This window comes from Haliotis cracherodii, unplaced genomic scaffold, assembly GCF_022045235.1.
Source record: "Haliotis cracherodii isolate W230 unplaced genomic scaffold, xgHalCrac1.p SCAF_20, whole genome shotgun sequence".
Classification (NCBI taxonomy): Eukaryota; Metazoa; Mollusca; class Gastropoda; order Lepetellida; family Haliotidae; genus Haliotis; species Haliotis cracherodii.
In genome coordinates this window covers 2,220,599-2,234,346 of record NW_027266276.1, presented here as the reverse complement: position 1 = coordinate 2,234,346, position 13,748 = coordinate 2,220,599, and the positions used below count along the sequence as shown (strand labels likewise).

General features: G+C 42.8%; 1 protein-coding gene across 1 annotated transcript; it reads right to left on the bottom strand.

The window, feature by feature from the left end:
- Positions 1 to 6,403: 6,403 nt before the first annotated feature.
- LOC139470429 (uncharacterized) lies at positions 6,404 to 11,557 on the bottom strand. Its single transcript, XM_071252838.1, has 4 exons — positions 11,506 to 11,557; positions 9,949 to 10,096; positions 8,092 to 8,333; positions 6,404 to 6,615 (listed from the first exon to the last, which is right to left on the bottom strand). The coding sequence occupies exons 1-4, from the start codon at positions 11,555 to 11,557 to the stop codon at positions 6,404 to 6,406; spliced, it is 654 nt and encodes a 217-aa protein (XP_071108939.1).
- Between the last annotated feature and the right edge of the window lie 2,191 nt (positions 11,558 to 13,748).

Below are 13,748 nucleotides of genomic sequence, written 5' to 3'. Positions count from 1 at the left end.
TAAAGGAATAAGACTCGGAGACATTAAATACCGTACGGTGTGATGTATTAGGCGTCCGTTGTGAACTCTACCACCAGTGTAATTCAGGTCTCAGTGGGATAGCACTCATCTTCCCGAGGCAAGGGAGTTAACTGACTATAAAAGTCCAGTTTCCACCCTTGCCGAACTAGGCTGGAATTCCTGGGCTCGACCGTAGCGCCACCAGTGGTAATTACGAGTTATGTTGGACCTATGGACCAATCAGATTCCACATCTCGTATCACTTGCATTTCTTTCAAACAAAATGGTGGCGCCCACTCAAAACGATCTGATTGATAATTAAGATCTATATTGTGATAAAACAGGTCTTACATAGCGAAGTGCATCAAATCACGTGAGCACCTTGATTAAAACCATGAAAAGACTGGGAAAATATCTGTTGACAAGGAGTTGGCGGTGCACATGCTTTGCAAATCCTGCAATCGACACAAATCTGCACAACATTTTACAAACCGGATTTCGATTTCGGTGCGCGATTTTGATTGGACTATGCACAGACTCGTTAGCCCAGCCAAAATGTAACTCCATGATACCAGCCTAGTTCGGCTAGGGTGGAAACTGGACTTTTATAGTCAGTGAACTCCCTTGCCTCGAGAAGATGGATAGCACTATAAAATCGGCATCAGTCCGGACTAGTACAAGCAGCCACACACACACACACGTTCATGCACGTCTCTATATAAGTGCAATAATCTTGGACGTTAAACCCCATTTCGGCTCACCTGCTGAGCCTTGGCCTAAAAGAATTTCTCTCTTTGATATACATGTATGTACATAGTACTAAACGAGACTTTGACAGCTACATGCAGTCTGGATTGGAAATGCTGAAACATATGATCATTGACATTTCTGGTAGAAATGAAAGATGAAGTCGGAAAACATGAAGTCCGGACCAGACAATCCAGTGATTGATATCATGAGCATCGAATCACGCCATTGGGATACGATGACATGCATCACCCAAGTCAGCGAGTCTGACCACCCAATCACGCTAGTCGCCTCTTACGACAAGCATAGTTACCTTTTACGGCAAGCATGGGTTGCAGAGGACCCCGGATCTCAACGGGTCCGAAAACACAGTAACAGGTATAACAGGTTCGGTTTAAAAGATATTTGTTTGGAAAGCTACGGACATTTTCAACTGGTTAGGATCATTTGAGATATAAAGCTTTGAACCTGCAAGTGAGAATGTGAAATCGTTACTTTGGTGCTTGGCACAGTGTTGCTGTTGGTTGGCCGCAAATCACAAGTAAAAGTTCAGAACTGCTTTAATATACACTGCCATAGTGACCGCCGCCATACAGTTTGTTTATTTGTTGTTTTACGCCGCACCCGGCAATATTCAAGCTATATGACGGCGGTCTGTAGATAATCAAGTCTGGACCACACATTCCAGTGATTGACATCATGAGCATCGATCCACGCAGTTGGGATACGATGACATGCTATACAGTTCAACTATTGCTCTATTGCTGACTGCGGTGCGAAACAACAAACAAGCACCATAGGAGGCCGAATAAATCAGATAATGTCAGTCTCTCCTGATGCGTAATGATGTTACGTGGCAATTAATTGTTGTAAGTCTATTTGTAGTGATTGTCAGTGGTAGTTCATGACTGAAGGGCTCGTAAAAGGTCGAGTGCTGTCGGCGTTCACAGAATATTAATGGTTTTCACCCTTGCCGAACTAGGCTGGTATTATGGAGTGTTTTGGCTGGACTATTGAACAAACTCAGTAAATTATGACGTCATGCGACTCTGTATATATAAGTTGATTTGAACTGGCCATTATAACACGCATAATAATGACGTTAAAATCGTATATCACCGTATCAAGACAGATGTACATATGACGAATAATATTCGCACATGCAAAAAGGGTTGTGAAAATATTGCCACGACACTGTAGCTCACCTGGACATGTTGTCAACATTGTAAAATGTCAACAGAGACAGCCGCATAACAACGGGAAGATATTGACCAGACGGCCTTGAACCCTGTGCCTATGCACTCTGGGAAGGCACGCCGGGATACAAACAATGCGATGTTTGTCCTCAAGGTCAGTCAACTCGCTACGAAGAAGCTAAGGTTAAAGAGTGAGTGAGTTGGGTTTAACGCCGCTTTTAACAGTATTCCAGTTATATCGCGGCGTGTCAGCTTAATGTGGGATGAAAGCCTGAAGTGATGCAGGTCTCAGACGTTTACCACTTCGGTGAAACCCATGAGCACGGGTATTGTGCTGAAAAAAACAAGAAACATAATTGGAGCAAACCGGGATTCGAACCCACAATCATAGGTTTCTGGCGTGGCCAAGGGACGCAACTCTGCACAGCGAATCGTGGCGCCTGAGGCCCCCTAAGGTTGAGGAACAATGTAGGATCTTATCTTCCTGATGGCGTTATTAGGGAAGTAAAGTTAAGTACCGCTTCACAAGTGCTTTATTAAAGTGGTAAACATGTTGATTGTCCTTCTACATTCAGTTATTGTGATAAAACAATCCTCTTCGGATAAAAGGGGCGGTCGGGTAGCCTAGTGATTAAAGCGTTCGCTCGTCGCGCCGAGGACCCTGGTTCGATTCTCGACATGTGGAGCCAATTTCTGGTGTCAACCGCCGCGATTTTGCTGGAATTTTGCTCAAAGCGCCGCAACACCGAAACTCACTCACTCTTCGGATAAAATAAAATATTAGCATCCATCAGCTGTATTTTTGCACCATGACGACGGCGGAATGGGCTAATGTTGCTGATGAGCGCAATCTCACACAGGTCATCCATCGCTGAATAACCTGGCCACCTCACCGCACCCAGAAGAATGCTGCCTGGTGACAGGAGACATTGATTCCGAAAACAATTAAATAAAAGGTTAGGTGAAATTGAGTTTAACATCGCCTCCAAGATTATTGCACATGTATAGCGACTTGCATGCACCTGTGTGTGTGGCTGCTAGCGCTAGTCCGGACTAATGTCTCAGCATACTGAGCCGACCAGTCCTTGTTTTAGCCCCGTAATGCCGGGCGCCAGGCAGGGTAACACCAAGTACTATCTTTTAACGTCTTTTGGTTTAACACGGCCAGGAACGAACTTCCGCTTCTCGTTCTTCTTCTTCTTGTTCCTCCTCATATTATTACTATTATGTACAGATTGAATTAAATAAAGGCAGCAAAGAGGGTTTGGGTGATCCTGGCACAGTCAGGCTGGTTAGGCTCATCATCAGCTCAGGGCCCTTGCCCTCTCTATACACGCAGCCTAGACGGCGAATGGGACTTCTCCCAGGAAGCGCTGTCCAGTCAAACCAACCCAGAACTTTTCGGAGAATGTGAAGACTCACCAACACTGCAGCCTTCTGTATTACCCAGATGGGTTGTATACCTGGAAGCAAACCCGGGTACTCACCCAATGTCAGTCAACAGATTGGGAGGTACCAAACCTGAAGCACTGGCAAATTGGACAAATTGGTACTTGGGATGCAAGAATAACATTTCAAAAGCGAGGTCTGCATATTTGCCATGTTTCTCCTGAATCTTGTAAATCACATTAGTGTCAAAAGGGACTAAAAGTTCAATGATATAAATGATTTCATTGGTTTATGATGAAGGACACGATCAGGTTTGTTGGCCTGGATAGGTCTGAGGCTGAATATTGGCCTATTCCACAGAATATTTGTAGTTATATTGGGACCTCTGTGTCAAAACCACAAGCATGGCGAAGACGTTAATAAATGGATCGAGTCACACTACCATGTCGCTTAAGATAGTGTGTTTGTGTGCCAAGGCTGGGCATCCACTGACAATGTGTTACAATGTGGACAGTCTCATTAAACTTATTGCATAATCTATTTTTTTATTTACATTTTGATGCTAAATCATACATTCGAGTGACTGTTCCTGAACAGCAAATAGAAAGCCTTCTGTTTCACTTTTCAGGCCAGCCGACTCATCCAAGCGAAAGACTCTGAAGGGTTGCTGATGATCTGAAAACACTGCACATAAACTCGGTGCAGTGGTCGTTTAGATAGTCTCTCCTTGAAAAACTAAGTCTGGGCCGATTTGATACGGCATTTCACTTGGCTGATGCTCGTTTCTGTACCGCCAAGCAGTACGGAACCATCAACAATATCAACATTGACTTTGGGATTATTTACTGAACCGCAGAAGAAACGTCACCATGGATAGATATATGAGAAACCTTATTTGTCCAAACGCAATAAACATACTTTGAGACATATTAAAACGGTGAAACTTGGCAAAACTGATCATCAAGGCTGAAATTAAAGTGTCAAATGTTCTTCAAGTGAAACACCACACTAGTCTCTGAGAAAATGGCATCACAAGTCAGTATCTCGTGTGTCCGCCATGTGCATTGATGACTGCCGTGCAACGTCGATACATGGAATGGATGAGGCGGTTGATGAAGGCCATAAGAACTTGAGCCCACACTCTGAGGAACGCCTGACGCAGTTCTGCTGCAGTTGTCGGCCTTGGTCGGACGTCATTCAGCAATCTTTGAATCTCGTCCCACAGGTGCTCAATGGGGTTTAAATCGGGACTGAGGGCAGGACACGGCATGATTCTGATCTTATTCTGCTGGAGGAAGTCTCTTGTTGCTCTCGCAGTGTAGGCACGGGCGTGGTTGCGGCGACGTGCCAAATGAGGTATGGCGTGTGGCCTCAAGACTTGATCATTGTACCGAGCTGCTGTAACACCTTTGCCTCTCGATGTGTTCTGGAAGTCCACAGGGCTACCCCTCTGTGCAAGACCAATTCAACCCCGCACCATGATGCCCGGAAGAGCCCACGAATCTCTCTCAACAACACAAGCATCCGAATAACGTTCTCCACGGCGTCGCCAGACTCTCTGCCATCTGCTGTTTAGATACAGTAACTGCTCTCGTCTGAGAAGAGGACTCTTCTCCACTGCTGGTGGCGCCAATGCTGGTGCTGTGTTGCCCACTGAAGACGGTCCCGGCGATGACGTGGTGTCAGAATGGGTCCTCGGTGTGGCCTGTGACAGTGGAGGTGTCTGCTCGTCAATCGTCGACACACGTTGTCCGCACTAATGTGTCGCTGGTTTGTCCCCATGGTCTGTCGAGCAGTTTCAACAGCAGTAACAAATCGATCTTGAAGATGATGTCGCACAATCTGACGATCCTGACGTCGGGTGGTGACCCTTGGTCTTCCACTACGTTGTCGGTCATCTGTAGTGTTGGAAGTCTGGTACCATTGCTGGAGCCTCTCTATGGTTCTTACGTGGACTTGAAATGCATGAGCTACTTGCCGGGTGGTTTGTCCAGCTTGCAATCGTCCAAGGGCGTGGTGTCGCTGATTTGTTGTCAATCTTTGCATGTGGTAGCAATTCAATAACGAATGAATGTTATCCGATCTGGGTGAATTTTTATAGGGAAAAAAATGGGGGAACGAGTGTGCATTTCAATTTGCACGGAACTCACGTGCATCGGGCTACCATGGCCGTTGCCATGATGCGTTTGGGCGATCGGTTTTATTGTCATCTGCTTTGTTTTTTTATCATCAAATTTCATTTTTCCGGACAAGATAATTCTAAATTTTAGAAACTTTGACAATAATTACCCAGATTTTCAAATGATAACTTTTCATGCAATGTTACTTGGGATGACGTTTCTTTTGCGGTTCAGTATATAATTATGTCCCACATCCTTGGCTCGTTTAAGAAAACTGTGGACTGCCTTGTTTTCATCATGAGTCTTTACTTGCTTCACAAGACGAGTGCACAAGGCAATTCTCTCATCTAACCAAGCCCTCCCATTACTACTACTTCTACTACTACTACTACTACTACTACTACTACTAGCAAGATTCCCACGGGATAAAATACCATGGTAGATACTCAAACTTATATATATTTACACGACAACTTGAACTGTGTATATGATTTATTCTTGTTGAACGCCACACTAAGCACTATTCCATGCATATGACAAGGATGCCCCATTCAATACGTCATGGTACAGTATGCTTGATATAATTTTGAATTATCAAAAAAATACATGTACATCTTATAGGAAAATTTTCCTTTTCAAAATGTCGTACAAATTAGATTGTTCTTTTGGGAGATTCAAAATAAATGAGTTTAACGCCGTTTTGAAATACAGTATTTCAGTTATATCACAACGTGTTAACTTGACAAGCCAGGAATGACGCAGGATCTGACGTTTACCACTTTGGTGTAACCCACGAGCACAGGTATGGTGCTGACAAACCTGGAAACATCATCAGACTGAACCTGGGATTCGAACCTATGGTCATAGTGTTCTGGCACACGGAAAGGTCGCAGCTCTGCACAGCGAAATGTAAAATATGTCCATCAGTAACACATCCGGGAACAGTTTTTGCTAGAAGTCTATCTTCATTTGCATGGTGGAACACGTGGCTATGTTGTAGGAGTAGATGGAACATTGGTGGTTGACATACGTCATCTTGTCACACTGGTACAATTCCATGCACCTAGCAGCGCACTCTATGGGGGAGGCTACTTGGATGATGTCGAGCATCGTCGTGTTGACGAAGTTGAGGCTGGGGACGAGATCGATGTAGTTTGTTATACCTGTGAAGAGAACAGAACACACCTGATTAATACAAGTATGGCTCATCACTTCTGGTCATTTTCTCCAGGAACAATACGTCAATATTACATTGTTTTTTGGATGGAGCTGCATGAAAAAGACTCGCTATACTGCAAGCCTCTATTTGTCTACTGATTATGGCTATCAATGTATTCATGTTTCCGAGCAGTATTTTCTCTGCAAACTGCAAGGCCCACTCTAAAAGAAGGAATGCACTGTTATAAAATATGCTAGAACAATAAACCATGTTACCATGTTTGGAGGTATAGAATCACGAAATATCACGATTATCTATTAACGAAGACAGCTGCATATGTTCCAGTACTGTTCTAAAACACGTGATCAAAACTCAAGTTTATCGCTAACAAAATGGATATTTCTTGAAAGGCACACTTAGCACATTTTGTCAATACTGTAACAAATATTCCTTGCCGCAGGAATTGCTTGTGTTCACTTATTACAACACCAGCAGCTATTTTCGTTAATTAATAATCGTGATTCTATTTCAAGTAGCGAGGACTACAGGCATAATACCAGTTACACATCTCCTGATATGGTCAGCTATTGTTTGAGACGGTACATTTCTCAAAATGATCAGACACAATGTCGGGAGAGAGTTTGATACTGTTGTTAGTAATGATTGGCCGTTTGAATTTGTTTGTTTGTTTGTTTGTGTGTTGTTAAACGCCGCAAAGCAATATGCACCGGCTTGTAAATAATCGAGTCTGGGCGGGACAATCCACTAATTGACATCAGGAACATCGAGCCACGCAATTGGGATCGATGACATGCATTAACCATGTCAGCGAGCCTGACCACGCCGATCCCGTTAGTCGCTCTTACGACAAGCATATTCGCCTTTTACGGCAAGCATGGGTTGCTGAAGAGGTACAGGTAATTGACATGAGGACTGCGAGGATATGCGGGAGAACCCACCTGTGCTTAAAATGGTCCGATATTGCCGAGGTCGGATTCTATTCAGGGAGTCATCATTATTTAAATACGGGTGGGTATGTATGAAGCTTGTACATTTCACCATCATCTTTTAAGAAGCTCTACATCATATTGATATCTTATATATGAAATAAACGACTCGTGGTCGTTGTTTATCGTACAACGAGTCGCTTATTATTTTGATAGCACCAAAGGAATTTCAAATTTTAAACAAAATCAGTAGCTCCAAACTCTGACTGAGAATTTGGTCAATAGTACTAAACCGACATGGTAAGAAAAAAAAACAGAAATGTGTATAATAATACTCTTAATAATAACAGGCCATTTATATAGCTCAAAGCGCTATTATTATCCCGGTCACTGGATCAGTGTGCACTCAAGAATCATTCTCAGCTCCCTGGGGAGTATACAGCTCAAGCTGCCTGTCAGGCCCTAGAAGGTCAACAACCACATTGTCATCTCATCCTACCGGGTACCCATTCAAAACACTGGTTAATACGTACATTTTTCGCAGATAGGAAAGTACGGCATGTGACAGGCTGTTGTCCTCCAAGTATAAACATCGGCAGATAACAATGCCACCCGTACACAAATTTCGCCAGCATTCATTTGATCTGGTTCACCAGAAAGTACAGACCAGTCGGTGTATTCCGCTACTTCGCCATTCGGCCATTTGAACTGCCCACTGCTGACTTCGTACTCGAGGGCTATCCAAGCATCAGTGCAGTAGGCAGACCCGATGTCGCTACACAGTAGAGAACATGTACAGTGAGTTTATTGCAAATTCAGAAGGTGTACCTTGTAGAACAGAACGAAATACACTCTTACTACCGATACCCCCATGTGGAGCTTGGGTTGTCCATTGTTTTGTTTGTTGTTTAACGCCGCACTCAGCAATATTCAGGCTATATGACGGCGGTCTGTAAACAATCGAGTCTAGACAAGACCATCCAGTGACTGACATCATGAGCATCGACCTACGCAATTGGGATCGATGACATGTATCAATCAAGTCAGCGAGCCTGACCACCCGATCCAGTCAGCCGGCTCTTGCGATAAGTCGGAATGGGTTGCTGAAGACCGATTCCACCCCGGTTCTACCCCGGTTCGTCACGAGTCTTAGTAGTAGTAGTAGTCGTAGTAGTAGTCGTAGGAGTAGTATTAGAAGTAGTAGCAGCAAAAACAACACCTACAACTACAACAACAATACTATTATTATCATTAGTGGTAGTAGTAATGTTGTTGATGTAGTTGTAGTTGTAGCTGTTGGTGTTGTTTGCTTATGCTGCTGTTGTTAGTTTTGCCGGGTAGGAATAGGTCCCCAGTGACCAACGTGTTGGTGTTTGGCGCAATGCCGTGACTGTCAACGTACCCAGTCTGACCCAGACACGATTATCCACAGGCCGCTGTATTATGGTTGACTGCGTTCCACAACAAACAAATGGCTTTTCAAAATATCAAAAGTTGACGTCGATCCCCCTGCCCTTTTGTTTTGATAGAGGTACTTCAATAAATACTGATAACTTTTATTGTTTATCATCAGATTCTCCCACAGGAGAAACAGCTTGTTTGAGATCAGACAACATGTCAACATCTCCCAGGTGATGTGACTTTCCCGATTAGTCATTGGTCAGTAAGTAAATGCTCACATAAAACACAAAAAAAGCTACATAACCCTTTCAATAATCATTTGACTATATATTTGAAGCTTCTTAAGGCTCAGTTCAGGGCACGGGTGGCCCAGTCGTCTAAGGCGCCGCGATTCGCTGTGCAGAGTTGCGTCCCTTGGGCACGCCAGAAACCTATGATTGTGGGTTCGAATCCCGGTTCGCCCCGATTATGTTTCTAGGTTTGTCAGCACCATACCCGTGCTCGTAGGTTTCACCGAAGTGGTAAACGTCTGAGACCTGCATCACTTGGGGCTTTCCTCCCACATTTAGCTGACACGCCGCGATATAACTGGAATACTGTTAAAAGCGGCGTTAAACCCAACTCACTCACTCACTCAATTCAAAGCATTCAGACTAAACTGCCGGGCAAAAGAAAGTAAACATGTGAAAACTGGATTTGACCAAACTATTGCAAACCTTACCAAAATGTTACCAGGCTGACAACAATTGCCTGAACACTGCGAAAGTAAAGATCAAAACACAACCATGATACCCGCATCAAATACATCACCATTGAATAACCATTTTTTATTGTTCATTTTAGCCACAATTAAACACGGGTGTATGCTTTCTTGTGTTACCAAAACATTTTTACAAGAGTGTTTTATTTGTTTGTTGTTTAACTCCGCATACAACAATATTTAAGTGGCATAAATACGCACATATCAGCAACACAACACAACTACCTACTCTATGAGAAAGTCTTCAAGAAACTCCATGGTCTGCGCATCAGGTATGGTTGCGAGGTGATACCCGGATGCTGCGCACAGAGCCTGCGCGTCAGCCTGACTCGTCTCAACATCCGGTACGAAGTAGTGGACTGTAAATTCCTTAGATGCTGAAACAGGAACGGACGTGCATGTCACACGACTTACTTACCAGGAAACGTGCTTTCAGTATTGATCCAGTCACTCCTAGCTTTTTGTGGACAGAATGAAGACATGACTGTCAACCTTCTAGCGCCTTAGATGCAGTTTGAGTTCCTTACTCCCCAGGGAGTTGAGAATGACACGTGAGGGTACACTGATCCATGAGAATTAAACTTGTAAAGTTAATCAAAGCGAAACATGTTTAGAAGGTTTTACAGCAGCGTCTTTTGATATTTCACTCGCATCAAATCTTTGATCCAGGGTCTTCAGAAATCGGGTGGTGGTCTGGCTCGATTGACTTGGTTGATGCATGTAATCGATCCCAATTGTGTAGGTCGATGCTCATGATATTTATCACTGGATTATCTGGTCCAGACTCGATTATTTACAGACCGCCGTCATATAGCCTGAATATTGCTGAGTGCGGCGTTAGACAACAAACCAACCAACTAACTTTGATCCAGGGGGGCGGTCGGGTGGCCAAGTGGTTGAAGCGGTTACTCAATACGCCGAAGGTCCGGGTTCAATTCCCCACATGGTACGTGTGAAGCACAGTTCTGGAGTCAACCACACTGATACTGATGGGCGCTTATAAAATCTATATTTACACATGGACCCAAGGATGGTGGCGCAGTTTCTAGTGCCACTGTCGCTGTATCCAGAACAGTATCTTCACGATTACCAGATAAGAATACCTTATTCACAACAAAAGCAAACGCCATTTTAACAGCACTAAAATATATCAACACCCAATCTTAACATAAACAATTCAAATATGCCTTGTAAACACCCTCTTCCACTTGAATTATTTCATGATCTCGCAACTGGACAAAATGACATCGTCTTTTGTTTGTTACCCAAAAATGCTGGAACCATTGTTAACATCATGGCCGATGCTGCTGCAAAGGCAGCGCTCAACAAATCTGTGACACCCCTTTTTATTTCCTATCCCATATGTTTATTTCAATTAATTTTAAATCGAATCTGTGATATTCTAGTTGATGAAAGGTTTTTTATTTAGTTTATTTATTATTATAATAGGTATTAGTAATGTAAAACTTTTCGTCACTATATGGCTGAAATTTTGATGTGACGTTACATTCTAACACACCAACTCAATAAATATCATTCTTTACATGGATGCACGTGGGATACACTGTCAAATATCACACATGGCATGGGATGGATGGGCAGCACAGTGAAATATCACGCCTTGCACGGAATGCAAGCAGCACACCACCGAATATCACGCTTTGCATGGTATGCACGTGCAACACACCGCCAAATATCACGCTTTGCATAGTATGCACGTGCAGTCCACACCCCTGATCACCTGATCAAGGTAAGACCGGAAAGCTGTGCTGTAAACAATGGTTACCTTTGATTTGGTGGACTATCAGAAAACAGGACATCCAAGGAAAAAGCCACATGGTCCCAGCGCTGCTCCTTATCGCAGACCCTGTACGCTACAAATGAGCTTATGTTAGGCGTCGTGTACGTACATCATTTGGCAATATTGATGAACACTATTGATTGGGACAACACTCTGACGATATAGACTAAGTCCTTGTCACATGAGAAAATACGTTAACATCAATGTACATTTACATTAACGACAAGTGGTTCGTGAACAGTTTCTATACTCTTATTTCACTGGTTTTACTGGGCATTCTGAGATGAAGAATCCATGATGATGAATAGATCCATCATCCTGGGAACGGGATGAGGTTGATATAATAGATGATCGTTTGCTATTGACATCATCCTCAACAGACGCTACTATTCTGAGTTGTAAGAAGTATCTTTGAAAGTGACCACTTAGAATCAATTTTAGCGCAGTGCCATTTCGAAAGGTTATTCGACCGTTGCGCGTGTATATAAGACATCAATAAATCAATCATGTTTATTTCGTACTTCAGGCCTCGTGGCCATTAAACAGGTAAAAGATACGTTATGGTAGTGGCATGTTCCTCGCGTGTTACAAGTTCACAATCCATGAAGATCCGGGTTAGAATTGGTCTTCTTTGTTTGTGTGTTTGTTTGTTTGTTGTTTAACGCCGCACTCATCAATATTACAGCTATATGTAAATATCTGTAAATAATCGAGACTTGACCAGACAATCCAGTGATTGACATCATGTCGTAATGAAGATCAAGGTATCGCTGCATCCAGGTTTCATTGTCTGTCTGTAGCTCTGTATCTTATCTGTCTCTATCAGTATTTTATATGTTATCTACTTTGTCTCTTCATTTCATCACATATTATTCTGTATCTATGTAAAGAAACAACAGTCGCCAGGACGGTTTTCTGACTGGCTCCACCCTTGAAGATCCGGGGTAGAATTGGTCTTCAGCAACCCATGTTTGCCGTAAGAGGCGACTATGCTTGTCGTAAGAGGCGACTAACGGGACCGGGTGGTCATGCTCGCTGACTTGGTTGACGCATGTCATCGTATTGAATTCGGTTTATTTAGTAAGTGTAGGCCATCGGCCCATAGTTACCTTTGTATTACAATGGACGTAATGTACACAGCTATTATTGTTCTGTCAATAGTGTACTACAAAGTGACATCGCTTGATAGATAAAGATAGATAGACGTTCATTTTATTTACAATCAGTTGTAGACATAATGATATTAAATGTTTGTTTGGTCGGATATTCACAACATTTCTATGGTAAGTGATCCACCCGCAGCTTGTTATAACCGGAGCAAACTAAAAATAATGATACCCGTCCTCCACATACCCAGCATTGCAAACACAACATAGTCTTCTGTCACGTGGGATATTAGCGTATCTCCCTGTTTCAACACATAGCTGATGCGAAAAACATCTAAAACGAGCAAGCGCCACTCTCAATTTAATGTCGCTCAAACAGCTGAGATACAACTCGAATACCTTGAATAGAGAATAAGAGAAAAATCTGCTACCCTTATCCAGAAGGCTATGCCAATCCTGTTCATAACTACATTTCAGACGCGACATAAATTCTGACACAAACAAATGAGGATGACGTATACGCTGGTTTTCTCATACCTAGCCAATAACCAAACTGAACAATATGGATTTACATTTTGAGATCCAATTAACTCTACCATTACTTTCTGCCTGAAACATCATCAATTTATAATAACATTTCTTTGGAAAGCGACAATCGGACATACTCAATAACCTTATCCAATAACCAATAACTCTTTTGTATGCATAAAGATATAATGGATACCGCCCACATTCACCTCGAACGATGTTGTTGGGTATTGACGATTTGACACCTGGAAAGCGCTTGCATGCCAATGTGTGTATGGTTTCTATTACATCATTCCGATGTAGACCCCAAACTTCGGAACCAAAGAGCAAAATTGGCAGTATTTTCATATCAAATATTTTAAAATATAATCAGGTCGAAGAGGATGTAAGTTTATCAATGACTATAAGATTTCAAACATTGGTCTCTCATTGGAATAATATCGTCTGTAAATAATAACAGGAATATCTCTGTAAAATCTTTCTGGTCCAGAATTCTGTTCAACTTCAGCAGCTAGTTCGTTAATGAACATCGAGAAAAAAAGGGGGCTTAACACACAACCCTGACGTACTCCTCTTGGACACTGAAACATTAAC